General features: G+C 36.8%; 2 protein-coding genes across 3 annotated transcripts; both read right to left on the bottom strand.

Moving 5' to 3' along the window:
- Window positions 1-40: 40 nt before the first annotated feature.
- On the bottom strand, window positions 41-10,115 carry LOC127523416 (archaemetzincin-2). 2 transcript variants are annotated; one of them, XM_051914081.1, is made up of 7 exons: window positions 9,955-10,115; window positions 7,100-7,382; window positions 6,830-7,003; window positions 3,024-3,152; window positions 2,699-2,862; window positions 500-676; window positions 41-360 (listed from the first exon to the last, which is right to left on the bottom strand). In XM_051914081.1, the coding sequence occupies exons 2-7, from the start codon at window positions 7,380-7,382 to the stop codon at window positions 232-234; spliced, it is 1,056 nt and encodes a 351-aa protein (XP_051770041.1). In that variant the 5' UTR covers window positions 9,955-10,115; the 3' UTR covers window positions 41-231. The 2 variants fall into 2 exon arrangements, with proteins under 2 accessions (XP_051770041.1, XP_051770042.1); XM_051914082.1 differs by lacking the exon at window positions 6,830-7,003.
- A 399-nt stretch (window positions 10,116-10,514) lies between these two features.
- Window positions 10,515-17,712, bottom strand: gna13a (guanine nucleotide binding protein (G protein), alpha 13a). The gene is made up of 4 exons (XM_051914061.1): window positions 17,387-17,712; window positions 16,106-16,332; window positions 14,984-15,034; window positions 10,515-12,390 (listed from the first exon to the last, which is right to left on the bottom strand). Exons 1-4 carry the CDS (start codon window positions 17,664-17,666, stop codon window positions 11,818-11,820), a joined length of 1,131 nt encoding a protein of 376 aa, XP_051770021.1. The 5' UTR covers window positions 17,667-17,712; the 3' UTR covers window positions 10,515-11,817.
- Window positions 17,713-17,986: the final 274 nt, after the last annotated feature.

Raw genomic sequence — 17,986 nt, 5'->3', positions numbered from 1 at the left:
CTGATTTGACAGATATCTTAAAAAGAAAAAACAAAGAAAAGAGAGAAATAAAATTTTATTTTGTTTGATCCATACATACAAACCAAAAGCCCTACTTTACATATACATTTACCTGTATTTTCTCAGCAGAAGCTTTCTCAACAAAGCTCTTTTCAAGAATGTGCATATAGCACGTTTCAACTTGCCTTGACATTGCTTGTCGGCAGGTAGCAAAAGATCATACTTGCTGATTCATGATGTATCACTTTCCAATATTCGTAAGCACTTATAGAACCAGTCTTTATACTCTTGGAAGGCTTGTGTGGGTTTTGAATGTTGTCCATTGCTGTCAGCTCCATCTTCAATCCAATGCAGTAAGGCCTGTAGAGTACATATTATCTATATTAACATTCTGTAACATACTATGTTACTGTATATTGATGTTAATGTATATTGATTACATTAGTGAGCCAGTACACTAAAGTGCAAATTAGTAAGTTGAGGCAGGATTTGGGCTTACCTTGTATCTGTCAGCTATTTTGAATCCAATGGCAGACTGTAGTTTACGCAAACAGATGGGGCAGAGGACAAGTGTCCGACGGTCAGATTCCTGTAAGTGATTGGAGCCCTGCATGACACAGTTTAGCCACTGGCAGTGCTCCATCCCGAATATATGTCCAATCTCATGAGTCAGGGTCTAAAAGTGATGCACAAATAACAGTTTTGATTGAAAGAGCTCAAATAAAAAGTTTAGCGCACTTACAGACAGCCACACATTTTCAACCACAAAATGACCTAGATCAGTGTTTCTCAACCCGTGGGTTGCAACCCAAAAGTGGGTTGCAAGACCATTCTGAGTGGGTAGACAAAGAATGTGAAAGTCAAAGAAACAACAACAACAAAAAAAGTAATTTGAATTGTTTTTCTGGTGCAAAACTTTTATTTTGAAAGACAAGCATGAAAGCTTTTGACTCTTCTGTCAGACGCAGTTTAAAGAGGCAGTCCATAACTTTTTTTGGTTAAAAATTTTCCAAAATAAATTTTTGAGCAAGTACATAACCAGCCAGTGTTTAAAACAATCTCCTTACCTTAGCCTGATTCACAACGGTAAGCTTGTAATAATGTTTTTTAATTTAAGTGGTACTGGTAGGTTTCCGTGGGAAATACGAGTTTGCCTTTGCGTCATTACGTCACGTCTGTATACATAAAGGAGGAGTCCTGAACGCTGCAGGTGACGGATCATTTATTGCCTTTTCTCACAGCAGCTAGAAACTTGTCATTTTGTCGGCGGACTGTAATTCAGAAAGGACCAAATCATAAGTGACAACTGGAGATTCACCCATAGTCAAAAGCAAAAGACTTCAGACACTAATACACACTAAATACACATAGTCACGCAATGTTGGTGTTGTTAACATTAACAATTTGAGAACAAAGTATAACAATAATAATAATTTGCACGGTTTGATGTAATCCGAGCTAAGCAATCATTAGATTTATTCACCATTGGTAGCACGATTTATTGTAATGCTTTTTTTCTCAGTTGGTCAGAACAAAAGTGGCAGACATGTTACTTGCTTGTCCAGGTGACATTCTCCAGTGAAAATTCTTATTTTGGTCATACTTCCAAGATGTAGAATCTGTGATTCCGAAGTACAGTATCCTCACCGGTGCAGTGACTGACAGCCCACACTCCTCAAAACATTAGATTCATCCGCGATGAGGAGCCGTGCCGATGCACAACCCACATAAATATGGTAATTCCGCAAATAACTGTAATTGCAGGTTTCAAACAGAGATGTCGACAAAGAGGCAAAACTTACGGACTGCAGCTTTAAGTAAAGAGTGGCTGAGAAAAACATGTTGTTCTGATTCAGTATCTGCTGTCAGATGAGATATTGTCAGGTTATATATCACTGTCATTATTCTAACGTTACTTTCGTAACTTGTTACGAAATAAAAAGTCTCACCTTTCCTGTCCTGTCAGACATTATACTGTGCTCGCTCTTCAATAGCACGCAAATGTGGAAGCAAGCACTGTAAATCACTATATATAAAGAGCAAATGAAATTACGAGCATGTAACTCATGTCATGAAAGTCATTAAAAAATTACCAAAAAAGTACCAATAAATTACATAACTGGTACATTGTGCGTTCGCTGGGAAATATTTGCATGCAGGTATGATGTAAATTCATCAGGATCAATGTCCATATGCTTCATTAACAGCTCATGTTAGTATTGTGTATTTACCATGACAACTTTACTTTCTGCAACCTTAACCCAAAATACCACTTCATTTTCTATATTTTTGACGACTATGGTGGCTCATAACAACTTGCTGCTATTTAATAGAATTACCTTATACAGTTTATTCATCATTGTTAGTGATATTATTCAATGTATGTGTATGTAAAGTGAAACGGTACTTGTGTGTGTGTTAACCATTTTTGAGAAATAAATTTGCTTGTTTAAAATTCTGAAAAATTTGGGTCGCAGCTTAATGACCATGGAAAAATGTGGGTACTATGGCCAAAGCAGTTGAGAACCACTGACCTAGATAGCATCCTTTCATCTATAAAAAAATCTTTCTGCAAAAATATCCGTTCACTGGTTTGGTGTTTAAATATTAATGAGTATATTACAAAGCATAAAAAACATTTATGTACTTTTTTCTGTGTAAGGGTTGAGGAGATTGAAGCACAGACTTCTCACTTCACCTTGCAGGAGCGGAGGAGGAGAACGCTGGTGATTGGAGGAGTGTAGTAATTCTCAAACACAGAATAGTCTCCTTGCTTCAGCTCTATTTTCTTCTTCAGCCGTCCTGTATAGCTTCTCTCATAAAAATGATCATCGTATCGGGCGAAGCTGAAGACTCCCATTCCTATAGTGGCAAAAACATTCAAACTTAACAGACGTGCTAAAATGACAAAAGGATTATTAAATCAAAAAGCACACTGGGCTACAATGACAACTTTGATTTCAAATCACAATAACATTTGAAGCGCGAGTTAATAAGACCTCTGCAACTGAATCAAAAATCACCTTTAGTTAGAGAAGCCTGGCCAAAAACAAAATTCCATGACTCTTTGGGGTACAAGTCGATCATGGTGATCCCCACAATGCAAAAAGCATCACTGGGCTTTATCTGTTTCAAGAAGTTCAACAGCTCTCCTGTAAATATAAAGAAAGCATTAAGTTTACATAAAAGTCAAAGTGAACTGCTGTTTGCAACCCATTTGCAATTATTGTAATGTATAGGTTAGTCACAACAGATTTTATCCATCAGGAATTGACTAGATAGCAAAAAATGAGGTGTTACATACCAGAATGAAGCCTAAACCGAGTTTAAGCATCTCCTAAATAACTATCTGGCTATTGGTGAACAGTGATTTCAGCTGATTTCAACAAATAATTTTGTTTTAAATCAAAGATTATGAATGTAATTTTTAATAGATGACATACACTATATTGCCAAAAGTTTTGGGACGCCTGCCTTTACATGAACTTTAATGATATCTCATTCTTAATCCGTAGGGTTTGATATGGAGTTGGCCCACCCTTTGCAGCTATAACAGCCTCAACTCACCTGGGAAGGCTTTCCACAAGGTTTAGGAGTGTGTTTATGGGAATTTTTTAACCATTCTTCTAGAAGCACATTTGTGAGGTCAGGCACTGATGTTAGTGAGAAGGCCTGGCTCGCAGTCTCCGCTGTAATTGATCCCAAAGGTGTTCTATCGGGTTGAGGTCAGGACTCTGTGCAGGCCAGTCAAGTTCTTCCACACCAAACTCGCTCATCCATGTCTTTATGGACCTTGCTTTGTGCACTGGTGCGCAGTCATGTTGGAACAGGAAGGGGCCATCCCCAAACTGTTCTCACAAAGTTGGGAGCATGAAATTGTCCAAAATGTCTTGGTATGCTGAAGCATTAAGAGTTCCTTTCACTGGAACTAAGGGGCCAAGCCCAACCCCTGAAAAACAACCCCACACCATAATCCCCCCTCCACCAAACTTTACACTTGGCACAATGCAGTCAGGCAAGTACTGTTCTCCTGGCAACCGCCAAACCCAGACTCATCCATCAGATTGCCAGACAGAGAAGCGAGATTCGTCACTCCAGAGAACACGTCTCCACTGCTCTAGAGTCCAGTGGCGGCGTGCTTTACACCACTGCATCCTACACTTTGCATTGCACTTGGTGATTTAAGGCTTGGATGCAGCTGCTCGGCCATGGAAACCATTCCATGAAGCTCTCTACACACTGTTCTTGAGCTAATCTGAAGGCCACACAAAGTTTGGAGGTCTGTAGCTATTGACTCTGCAGAAAGTTGGCGACTTCTGCGCACTGTGCACCTCAGTATGCGCTGACCCCGCTCTGTGATTTTACGTGGCCTACCACTTCGTGGCTGAGTTGCTGTTGTTCCCAACTGCTTCCACTTTGTTATGATACCACTAACAGTTGACCGTGGAATATTTAGTAGTGAGGAAATTTCACGAATGGACTTATTGCACAGGTGGCAACCTATCACGGTACCACACTTGAATTCACGGAGCTCCTGAGAGCAACCTATTCTTTCACAAATGTTTGTAGAAGCAGTCTGCATGCCTAGGTGCTTGATTTTATACACCTGTGGCCATGGAAGTGATTGAAACACCTGAATACAATGATTTGGAGGGGTGTCCCAATACTTTTGGCAATATAGTGTATACACTAGTGTTCAAACATCTGGGGTCAACATTTTTAAAATGTTTTTTAAAAAGAAGTCTCTTATGCTCACCAAGGTGGCATTTATTTGAAAACTAAAAGACTTTCAAATCACATGAGTCAATATTTTATTCACAATTGAACATAGATAACATAACAAATGTTTAAACTGAGAAATTTTACAATTTTATGCATAAAATGAGCTCATTTCAAATTTGATGCCTGCTACAGGTTTCAAAATAGTTGGGACGGGGGCATGTTTACCATGGTGTTGCGTCTCCTCTTCTTTTCAAAACAGTGTGAAGACGTCTGGGCATCGAGGTTATGAGTTTCTGGAGTTTTGGTGTTGAAATTTCATCCTATTCTTGACTGATACAGGTTTCCAGCTGCTGAAGAGTTCGTGGTTGTCTTTGACATATTTTATATTTTCTCTATAGGTGACAGGCAGGCCAATTCAGCACCCGGACTCTTCTACGACGAAGCCATGCTGTTGTAATAGCTGCAGTATGTGGTTTTGCATTGTTCTAATGAAATACACAAGGCCTTCCTTGAAATAGACGTTGTCTGGAGGGGAGCATATGTTGCTCTAAAACCTTTATATACCTTTCAGCATTCATAGTGCCTTTCAAAACAAGCAAGCTGCCCATACCGTATGCACTTATGCACCCCCATACCATCAAAGATGCTGACTTTTGAACTGAATGCTGATAACACGCTGGAAAGTCTCCCTCCTCTTTAGCCCGGAGGACACGGCGTCTGTGATTTCCAACAAGAATGTCAAATTTGGACTCGTCTGACAATAGAACACTTTTCCACTTTGAAACAGTCCATTTTAAATGAGCCTTGGCCCACAGGACACAACGGCGCTTCTGGACCATGTTCACATATGGCTTCCTTTTTGCATGATACAGCTTTAGTTGGCATCTGCAGATGGCACGGCGGATTGTGTTTACCGACAATGGTTTCTAGAAGTATTCCTGGGCCCATTTAGTAATGTCATTGACACAATCATGCCGACGAGTGATGCAGTGTCGTCTGAAGGCCCGAAGATCACGGGCATCCAATAAACGTCTTCGGCCTTGTCCCTTACGCACAGAGATTTCTCCAGTTTCTCTGAATCTTTTGATGAGGTTATGCACTGTAGATGATGAGATTTGCAAAACCTTTGCAATTTGATGTTGAGGAACATTGTTTTTAAAGTATTCCACAATCTTTTTACGCACTCTTTCACAGCTCTGCCCATCTTTACTTTTGAGAGACTCTGCCTCTCTAAGACATCCCTATTATAGCTAATGATTTTACAGACCTGATATCAATTAACTTAATTAGTTGCTAGATGTTCTCCCAGCTGAATCTTTTCAAAATTTCTTGCTTTTTCAGCCATTTGTTGCCCCCGTGCCAACTTTTTTGAGATCTGTAGCAGGCATCAAATTTGAAATGAGCTCATTTAGTGGATAAAAGTGTAAAATTTCTCCATTTAAACATTTGTCATGTTATCTATGTTCTATTGTGAATAAAATATTGGCTCATGTGATTTGAAAGTCTTTTAGTTTTCATTTTATTCAAATTTAAAAAACGTCCCAACATTTCCGGAATTCAGGTTGTAAATGTCTTTACTGTCACTTTTGACCAATTTAATGCATCCTAGATAAAGTTATTCATAGCGGCGTTATAATGCATTATATATTTTCATAAATAATTTTAACTAAATATAAAATTTATTATAATATTCACAGATTCCTTGTTATATTTGAAATAGGTTCTTTGTCGTGTTTTAATGCATTAAACTTCCTAAAGGTGCATTCCAATGTATTATAACTGGGGTTACAATTATTCATCATGAGACCATACAATGCATATTACAAGGCATAATTAATGCATTAAAAATACTTATATAATGCATTATATATAAAGGCGAAGTGTTACCAAAAACATCTGACCCTAATGTTTTGAATGGTAGTGTATGAAATATATATATATATATTTTTTTTTAATAAGACCAAAAAAAAAAAATGCATTAAGAAAGTAAATAAATTAAATGTAAATTCAGTGCCAATTTTGATTTCATGCTGATTAACTATTCACAAATGTGGCTAAAAGCCTCACTGACTAAATTTTGGTTGTGTTCTGTTGCAGGATTACTAACCAGCATGAAGCTGAAGGTTATGTGTGTTGTTGTTGACCCGAAATGAACAGGCTGTTGAAGCAACTGTTACTGGTGGTAAAAGCTTGACCACTAGTCCGTAAAAGAAGGCCTGACAGTAGTCCTTTAGCCATTCAACATACTGCTCTGCCACAACTGCTCCTTCCCCAAAAGAGCCTGTGCATTCATCAACATGATAAAATTATAATTTACAAATGTAAACATGATAATAAATGACACATTTAAGCTGTTTCAAATACTAAGTGCACTAACCAATAGTTTGAATATAGATGGTTTTATGTCCACGTTTTGGAGAACGGCGGTATGGGTTGATGTAAAAACTCTGAAAGTCCTGAGGATCTTCTGGATGTGAAGGAATCCAGTCTGAGTCCGAGTGAATGGTGATGGGGCTGAAAAGTGAATTGCCAGGCAGAAGTCCATCTTCTAGAAGCGTCTTCTCAGCTCTGCTGAATTTTTGAAATGTTTTTATTAAATCTTTCCGTGTGGACAGGAGAGCAGTATGCAGTCTCTCAACAGGATGCTCAATAACCTGCATCTGTCCATAGAAATACATACACACACAGTCACACTACTGACATCCACATGCAAGGTAAGGTAAAATATTAATCAAGCTTTAATCAAGCTTGTTAAAACACCTCCAAATGATTATGAATGTATTTTATATATATAACAAATATACACTAAAGTTCAAAGTTTGAGGTAAGATTTTTCACTGTTTTTTTAAACAAGTCACCAAGACTGCATTTATTTGAGCAAAAATACAGTAAAAGAAACAGCAATATTGTGACTTTTCAGCAGCATTACTCCAGTCTTCAGTGTTACATGAAATAATTCTAAATAATATGCTAATTTAGTGCTCAAGAAACATTTCTTATTATTATCAGTTGTGCTGCTTGTGAAATCAATATTTTTCAGGATTCTTTGATGAATAGAAATTTTTGTAACATTATAAATGTCTTCACTGTCACTTTTGATCAATTTAATGCATACATGCTGAATAAAAGCTGCTTAAATGCTAATAAATAAATGCTTATTTTAAAAATCATTTAAATGGTAATGTAAAAAAAAAAATACAGAAATATTTTTGTTGAAAATAAGACCAAAAAATGCATTAAGAAAGTAAATAAATGTAAATTCAGTGTCAATTTTGATTTCATGTTGACTAACTTTTCACAAAAGTGGCTCACATACTATGTGTGTGTATATACAGGTGCTGGTCATATAATAAGAATATCATCAAAAAGTTGATTTATTTCACTAATTCCATTCAAAAAGTGAAACTTGTATATTATATTCATTCATTACACACAGACTGATATATTTCAAATGTTTATTTCTTTTCATTTTGATGATTATAACTGACAACTAAGGAAAATCTCAAATTCAGTATCTCAGAAAATTAGAATATTGTGAAAAGGTTCAATATTGAAGACACCTGGTGCCACACTCTAATCAGCTAATTAACTCAAAACACCTGCAAAGGCCTTTAAATGGTCTCTCAGTCTAGTTCTGTAGGCTACACAATCATGGGGAAGACTGCTGACTTGACAGTTGTCCAAAAGACAACCATTGACACCTTGCACAAGGAGGGCAAGACACAAAAGGTCATTGCAAAAGAGGTTGGCTGTTCACAGAGCTCGGTGTCCAAGCACATTAATAGAGGCGAAGGGAAGGAAAAGATGTGGTAGAAAAAAGTGTACAAGCAATAGGGATAACCGCACCCTGGAGAGGATTGTGAAACAAAACCCATTCAAAAATGTGGGGGAGATTCACAAAGAGTGGACTGCAGCTGGAGTCAGTGCTTCAAGAAACACTACGCACAGACGTATGCAAGACATGGGTTTCAGCTGTCGCATTCCTTGTGTCAAGCCACTCTTGAACAACAGACAGCGTCAGAAGCGTCTCGCCTGGGCTAAAGACAAAATGGACTGGACTGCTGCTGAGTGGTCCAAAGTTATGTTCTCTGATGAAAGTAAATTTTGCATTTCCTTTGGAAATCAGGGTTCCAGAGTCTGGAGGAACAGAGGAGAGGCACACAATCCACGCTGCTTGAGGTCCAGTGTAAAGTTTCCACAGTCAGTGATGGTTTGGGGTGCCATGTCATCTGCTGGTGTTGGTCCACTGTGTTTTCTGAGGTCCAAGGTCAACGCAGCCGTATACGAGGAAGTTTTAGAGCACTTCATGCTTCCTGCTGCTGACCAACTTTATGGAGATGCAGATTTCATTTTCCAACAGGACTTGGCACCTGCACACAGTGCAAAAGCTACCAGTACCTGGTTTAAGGACCATGTTATCCCTGTTCTTAATTGGCCAGCAAACTCACCTGACCTTAACCCCATAGAAAATCTATGGGGTATTGTGAAGAGGAAGATGCGATATGCCAGACCCAACAATGCAGAAGAGCTGAAGGCCACTATCAGAGCAACCTGGGCTCTTATAACACCTGAGCAGTGCCACAGACTGATCGACTCCATGCCATGCCGCATTGCTGCAGTAATTCAGGCAAAAGGAGCCCCAACTAAGTATTGAGTGCTGTACATGCTCATACTTTTCATGTTCATACTTTTCAGTTGGCCAAGATTTCTCAAAATCCTTTCTTTGTATTGGTCTTAAGTAATATTCTAATTTTCTGAGATACTGAATTTGGGATTTTCCTTAGTCAGTTATAATCATCAAAATTAAAAGAAATAAACATTTGAAATATATCAGTCTGTGTGTATTGAATGAATATAATATACAAGTTTCACTTTTTGAATGGAATTAGTGAAATAAATCAACTTTTTGATGATATTCTAATTATATGACCAGCACCTGTATATATAGTCAGGTAGCCTACATACATAAAATATCAAACCTAAAATACATGTTCTGAGTATACAGGTGTGGTAATGTGACCTACTGTACCGTCATTTACTGTATTGTGTCTATTGTTTACTTTCACACTTGCACTGTATATGCTACACTGTTAGTGGAACGTACACAGTCACACACACGACTGAATGACAACACAGTTCGACTTGACTTGACATTCGTTTTGATTACATAAAATAAATTGATAGCGATAACAGATAAAAAGCACATGTCAACACATATTAAGCTAAAGCTACCTTTAAAATGTGTTCCAGAATGAACGTCGAAGACTGGATGTTTCGGGTAAAACCAAAAAATAGTGAACGAAACAGCAATAGAAACGGAAATCATAAACGGCAAGCCTAGTGAGCTGAGCCTACCTACGCAGCATTGTAAACAGAACACAACTCGTTTTTTACATTGGATGCCACTGTGTTTTTCAAACGTAAAGTCCCTGTCCCTGTAATAAGTTTATTATTTTTTTAACAAGCTGATATTTTTGAGAAACGTTACAATAAATAATAATTGGTATATATTTCAATTACAACCTGGGAAATTAATCCCATTTATAATTAGTGATATTTCAAACATAATTCAATAACTACAGCACATAAACGTATCACAAACTAAAAGACATCTTAAACACATCTTTAGAAATGTTGTTAAATGATAGAATGAAAACGCATGAATAAATAAAACTCTAAACAGGAAAGAAAATTTTGTTCAGAAATGGCAGAATGTGCAATTAGTGGGATGCTGGCCGACATAACCTCTTTTATTCAGTGAAATGACAACAGAAAAAAAGAATACACAACCATTCTGGTAAAATAATCAGATTTAATAAACAGAATTACACAAACGTGATCAACAAAAAACAATAAGAAAGCACTATACAAAAAGCAAATGATTATGGCCATGACAAAGATACACAGCATTGTATAAGCAAATTCCTTTACAGATTTTATACATAAAGACCTTAATTCAGGCAATCAGTAAATATAAATTTCCTACCAACAGTCAGATTACAGTGCTTGTTTTCATTAAGATTACATTAAGACTTAGTCTCTCCATCAACACATTTCAATTTGTCTTAGCAAATCAGCTTTGGTTTATCTACAGACATCTAAGGAAAGGCAAAGGCCTGTAAAAAAAAAACAAAAAAAAACAAAAACAAACCTAATGTCTGTAGTAACCAATACACAGAAAGGCACCTGGATTGCTTTAACAGTAATTTTATAAAACCCTGAGCTAAAGCTGTCCACTTTAACCTACACAGGAGCAAAGACACAAGGCCACTTTCTGGTTTTAAAGTGAATTCATATAAAAAAAAAAAAAAAAAATAAAAAAAAAAGAAATATCCATTTCAATTTTCAGGGCTTTTAGAAAAATATGGTAAAAGTATGGTATTATATTAGTGTGTAAAATATAAAGCTTGGGAGAGGGAAAAAAAAAAAAAAAAAAAAAAATTTATGTACAGAGACTCTGCACAGGATTGAACGGTAAAGACACTTTCCCTTTACATATAAATGACAAATAAGTACTTCATACAAAAGTACCTTAATTGTACTACTTTACTGTCATGATCTGAGTGCAACAAAAAAGGCATTTTGAGTGTGGGAAGACAAAGGCAGTGAAACCTCCTATCAAAAAAAAATAGACAATGGGGCCTTTAAGAATATAACCAGACTCACTGGTACAGAAGAGCTCTTTGAATTAAATATCGAAAGCCCTGAGTTCTTACATTTCTTTTTGAAAAAAAACTTTATCCAAAACTAGGTGATAAGCCTAGGGGCTACAGGAGTGTTGACTGTTCCATTATACAAAACTATGTGCTCATAAACATACAGTAAATGATCACAATTACAGCATTTTGGTGAATAACTGAGGACCATTCCTTAGCATATTTGATATGGCTACAAGCAGCTGAAAAAGGTTGCTTTTTTATATCAAAATCTTTGCATATATATGACGTAATATTATGCAAAAAAGAAAATAAGCTTGCATAATTATCCTATCCATTTTTCTTCAACCACAATATGTATTGAACCACTTCTACTTTGTATTAAATAAAGTAAAAACCTAATTAAAATGGAATGTTCTTAAAGGTCAATCGGTGCCTTTCATTGTAACATAAGCTGTTTGAGGTTGTCGTGCAAGATGGTGTCTTTGACATCACGGAAGACGAGACGAATGTTCTCTGTGTTGATGGCGGTGGTAAAGTGATGGTAAAGAGGCTTCTGCTGCTGTTCTCGGCGTTTGTTACGGAAGCACTCGACCAGGAACTTCTGCACATCCTGCAGATCGTGGGGCTCCCCTGTGAACTCGGGGAAGTAGTCCTTGATGTTCACATTTTTAACTTTATCTTCCAGCAAGTCTGTCTTATTGAGGAAGAGAATGATGGAGACGTTGGCGAAGACACGGTTGTTGACGATAGTCTCGAAGATATTGAGCGACTCTGTGAGCCTGTTGGTCTGACGGTCTTCCATGAGCACCTGATCGTACTCGCTGGACGAGACTAAGAAGAGGATGGAGGTCACCGAGTCAAAGCACTCGAACCATCGCTTGCGCTCCGACCGCTGCCCTCCCACATCCACCATCGTGAAAGGTACATTCTTGATCTCAAAGTTGTACTCGTGAATACCCTTGGTGGGTTTTCGTGCCAGCAGTATATCCTTTTGGCTGGGCAAGTAGTCCTGAAGATTAAATGGAAATAAACATCAGACAGGCATAATAATAATACACATACTAAAACACATTTAAAAAAAAATTAGTACCTGTATTAGGGGTGAGCGATATACCGGTAGACAATATACAGGTAGAGATTCAATACAGACACAATGAAAAGGGATTAATTTACGGATCACGGTGGTGGCAGTGCTGCATTGTCAAGAAAGTTTATTTGCAATAGGGATGCAATGAAATTTCTGCCGCTGAAAAATGATCAGCCAAAAATGTCATTTTTGGTTTTTGGCCGAAAGAGAAAAACGCTGGTAAAAATGATGCTACCCTCTCGTTCACTGACCCACTCACATGCTAATAATAAATATATAGATAAGTTTTGTAGGACTACACTTTATTTTGATAATTGGTCCAAAAATAAATCAGTTAAAGGATTAGTTCACTTCAGAATTAAAATTTCCTGATAATTTACTCACCCAAGATGTTTATGTCTTTCTTTCTTCAGTTGAGAAGAAATTAAGGTTTTCAAGGAAAACATTCCAGGATTGTAGTGGACTTCACTGGGGTACAATGAGTTGAAGGTCCAAATTGCAGTTTCAATGAAACTTCAAAGGGTTCTGCACGATCCCAGCCGAGGAATAAGGGTCTTATCTAGCGAAACGATCTATCATTTTCTAAAAAAATAAAACTTTATATATCTATATATCTTTATATCTAAGTCACGCGTGACGTAGACTGAAGTATGCGGTAGGGCGAAAAACTCCATCTCATTTTCTCCTCCAACTTCAAAATCGTCCGACATCGTTGTTTTACCTCTTTTTTGTAATGGCCGTTTGACTTCGCTTTGTAAAAACTTGCTTGGAACTTCCTACTACGTCACGCCTCACCTTTCCAATGTGATTACGTAATGCGTGGTGCATCGCAGAGCAGTGCAAATTGAGCATTTGCGGTTAAAAAACTAAAATATATATATTTTTTTTTTTTGGAAAATGACATCGTTTCGCTAGACAAGACCCTTATTCCTCAGCTGGGATAGTGTAGAGCCCTTTGAAGCTGCACTGAAACTGCAATTTGGACCTTCAACCTGTCAAGTCACTATATGGAGAAAAATCCTGGAATATTTTCCTCAAAAACCTTCATTTCTTTTCGACTGAAGAAAGAAAGACAAACATCTGGGATGACATGAGTAAATTATCAGGAAATATTAATTCTGAATTGAACTAATCCTTTAAATCTGAATAGAACTGAATGAAGAATAGATTGATATTTAATATTATTTTAATATTTTCTGTCCAATTTTGGTGTGTTACTTTAAATAAAAGTGTGGTTATTTTATTGGCTTGTATTTTTAAAAATCAGATTCAATAAAATTTTTGAATTTAATATTAATATAATATAATATAAAAATTATTGAACTCTAATATTAATACAACACAGAAATAATCTCATTAATAGTGATGTGTAGCTTGATGCTAATTGTAGCTCTAATGCACCTGTTACCCAGCTGCAATTTTATGATGTATTTAGTCAAAAGAATTCTTGTAAGCATTATAGATGGTTTAGCACCAGACTTTAGTTATCTTAATTTACTGTTGTATGTTGTGCAGTGGATGAGGTTAAAGCCAAATGGAAAAACCTATGAGACACATACATGAGGAAAAATGCATTTTTGGTCAGCACCACCTCTTGTGCAAGTGTGAATTAGCCAAAGGCAATCAATCGTTTCGCATTCTATGTAAAAGCACCATTCTTCAGCTATTCGCTTCACTTTATCGCGTCGCGCTCAATGTGAAAGGGTCTTTAAGTGAATGTAAACAGTTGGGAGAAAACCAGATGCGTGGATATATATATATCATAACAGAGCGTGCCGTAGTGGGTCTGCTCAGATCTTCTGTTTGGTTCAGCACTGCACTAAACTTTTAACTTCCTGTCTTACGAATACATTTTTTTTCTTCTTCATTTTGTGTTACTTCTTATTCTCACCTGAACATCTGAATCATATCTATTCACGTAAAATCTTTTTCTCTTCTTTGCGCTCTTGTTCCACCTTCAACGCTTGACCCCGCATTGCTGCTTGCAGCTATATTTTCATTTGTATCTTTGTTCTATTATATTTATTTGTCCTTCTGTTTGTAATAAGATTCTTTGTTCTTATTTTATTACTGACCATTCACGTCAACAGTAAGCTTGAGAACTTTTAGTTATTGCTGTGATATCAAAATTGGTGTCAAAAAATGAAATTTCAATAACATTTAGAATTTTGATATCATAACCTTATTTCAACCAAAAAATAACTATACTGTGATATATATTGTTATTGTGAAATAAAATTACTCATATTGTGATATAAGAGTTTGGTCATATCACCCACCCCTAACCTGTACCAATGTTACAATGCAATGAATCAGTACCAGTAAAAACCAATATATCAGCCAAGCTGATGTCTGTGGATCCAAAAATCTATTGATAACCTTGCCAATCAAAAAAAAAACAAACAAAAAAAACTGCTCTTTATGTTAATTTTAAGAAGTGTCATTAAACAACTACCCTGTGCTCTGGATACCAGTGCATGATGACATTAACATTTAAGAAACACTATTTTTTTACCGATTGTCCAAGTTTATCCACATTGTCCAGGAAATATTTCACAGATTCACCCTAAAGAGAAAAAAAAAAGACACACACAATCATAATTAGGCCTCTGGTATGTGAACTATGGTGCAGAAGGTGAAACCTTTAATTTGTGTTCTGCTCCAATTGCCCTATTTCTTTCCTTACTAATATATATATATATATATATATATATATATATATATATATATTAGTTAGTACACACACAAAAACACATACATTTTCCACCACATTTGCTGGTCCAAGGCAGACACTCTTACATTATACTGATTTGCTAGATTACACTGGCCCTTGTTCCAAAGTGAGTTTGCAGGAAAATAAAGCTCAGCAGTGTGGCCTCTGTTGGCTTGCTTTGTAGGGTATGTAAATCAGCCTTAGGTAGAGAAAGTGACTTAGTCACTGGCTTAAATGTACCAAAAATGAATGTTTTCCACTGAATAAATACGGATAAACATGCTAATCACAACCTGTACAACAATGGAGATTTTAGTTGGAAAATTAGCTAATCTTAATCTAAGTCACAAGGGTTCTACCCCTGAACATGGATCTTATCTTCATAACTGACATGCAAACTAAACTCACGCACAGCTGCAGACAGAACGCCCTCACTATCATGACTAATTTGTGTTCAACTCATACCTGTGCATTACTCTCAGGTTTTAATCACTGTCCATGCTACACTGCCTGCAAACACAAACTTAAGTTTCTTGAGCATCATCAGTTTAATAAAATCAAGAATGGCCCCTAAACTACATTCCAAATGTATGAAAAATATAAGTAGGCATTACACCATGATTGTGTATGCTTGTGTATGGAGTGTACTGCTGGTGGCACACAAGCTTGATGGGAGTAGTTATGCAAGTACACTGTGCTTATCTGCCATGATTTATAATACCAAGCTATTTAACAACAGATCAACATTCCTTCAAGATCATGGCCCCTACAATTACAGAAATCCTATGAAAAAGATTGAGTGGATTCTATATTAAAAACTTCTCCTTGACTAAGAACAAATGAAACGATTAGATCAAAAGATGCACAATCATTCAAAAGGTTTAATAATAAATATAAAATTATGAGCGATCATTTCATATTTACCAGTTGAAACTCTCTTCGTCTGTCATAGGCATTCTGAATACCAGCGTCTTGCCACAGGGCACGGATGGCGGGCAGGTAGTTTAGAAAGACTTTGGTCTCCACCATCCCTTTGGTCATCAAGGATGAGCGGGTGTCAAAGGCCATCACTGTCTCCCCGTGAACCTGATTCTCAGGGTCTCCCCAAGGGATGTGCAGCTTCTCACGGGCATCCACCAGCACCCGGATACCTAAACAGGACCCCCATAAGAGATATTAACATTTTGCAGGAATCAGGTTACTATAAAAATAAACTTGAGGTTGCTGACATGATGAGCTCAAAAAAGAAAATGAAATGATTATGTATCCTCAGACCATAATGTCTCTTTTTGTCAACACAATCAAATTTATGAAAAATTATAGTCTGTCTCCATCCTGAAAAGCTTTGGTTTCATATTTCTCCTTTTTATGAGGTCAAAAAGGTCATACGAGTTCTTTAATTAAAGAAAGAAAGATACAAAACAAACATACTTATTAAAAGGAATGTCAACTTCCTCACTTAAATTGTAAAGAAATTGTTAGGACTTGAGTAATTTCCCATAATTTTAAGTAGCTCTACATTTAATAAATGGTATAATTTTTCGACTGCACATATCACAGTCTATTTACTATCATCCTTTTATCCATTCATGTAAATGAATATATCTATAATAAACGTTATGTTTGTATTTAATGGTGTTGACTCATATTGAGGCAATGGAAAAAATAATTTTGTCTGAAAATGGTAACAGGAAAAAAAAACCTAAACATGACTGAAAACCAAAATATTTCCTTCATACACAAGCTTTTTTTTTTGGTCCAGTAGCCTGTTTTGTCATGTACGTCTCAGGAATCAACGAAGGTAGACTTATCAGAATGTCATAAAACAATCACACATTCAGATGACTAGCCCAGACCAAAAGTAGGCGCTGTACTCTGCACTTTCTCTTTGAGGCGCCAAGTTTACTGAAAGGTTTTATGTGAAATTTGAACATAGGCTACATACACAAATGTTTTTAAAAAACAGGCGTTTCCTTTTCCTTAGTCCAAATCTGTTACCTGGCCATCTCAAACTGGGGTTTAACCATACCAATATTTAAAACCACTGGCCTTCGCGTCGTCTATGGGCTGGGTGAGCAATCGAAAGTTTGCGTAAGTGAAAGAAATCGATAAACACTTCCACCTGCCGCTGAAATCACAATGACCTTTCATTTTTAATAATGAACTTGTATCTCTCGACTTCAAGTTATTGTCGTGGTAAGTTACCTTTGATAACATTGCTGTAGATTGTAGCCCGGAACTCTTCTTTGGCCCGCTGATCGAAGTCCTGCCCATGAATTATGCGCATTTGTTTGAGGAAAGTTGACTTGCCACTTTCGCCTGCTCCTAACAGCAAGATCTTCACCAGTTTCTTCACATAAGTCTTCTCTCGAGACAGGCTTTTGTCAATCTCCTTAGACTTTCTAATTTGATCAATTTCACCGCTGGAGAGAAGACAATTGGGAATACAAACTATAGCAGTCCGGGAGGGCAGGAAATCCGCCATCTTTGTAGTAACGACTTCATGGATACATCACTCGCACTGCCACGCGCAGCGCGTTCACGTGTTCTGCACGAATGGGCGGATACCACGGGTGTGGTTTAATGTTTGGAAGTATTAATAAAATATTAATATTTAATTAATATTTATTAATTAAATAAATTAATAAAATACCTTGACAGCTATTTATGTTTTATCATTTATATTCATTTCTAAAGATATTTCTAAAGATGTTTATATCGATTTCTCGTGTAAACACTCAATTCCTCACCGAGCAGTGGCTTTAGCTTTTTTTATTTCCATCCTGTCAGGATCATGTTCATTTG

This window comes from Ctenopharyngodon idella, chromosome 12 (genome assembly GCF_019924925.1).
Source record: "Ctenopharyngodon idella isolate HZGC_01 chromosome 12, HZGC01, whole genome shotgun sequence".
NCBI classification, from domain to species: Eukaryota; Metazoa; Chordata; class Actinopteri; order Cypriniformes; family Xenocyprididae; genus Ctenopharyngodon; species Ctenopharyngodon idella.
This window is presented reverse-complemented; position numbering and strand designations above follow the sequence as displayed.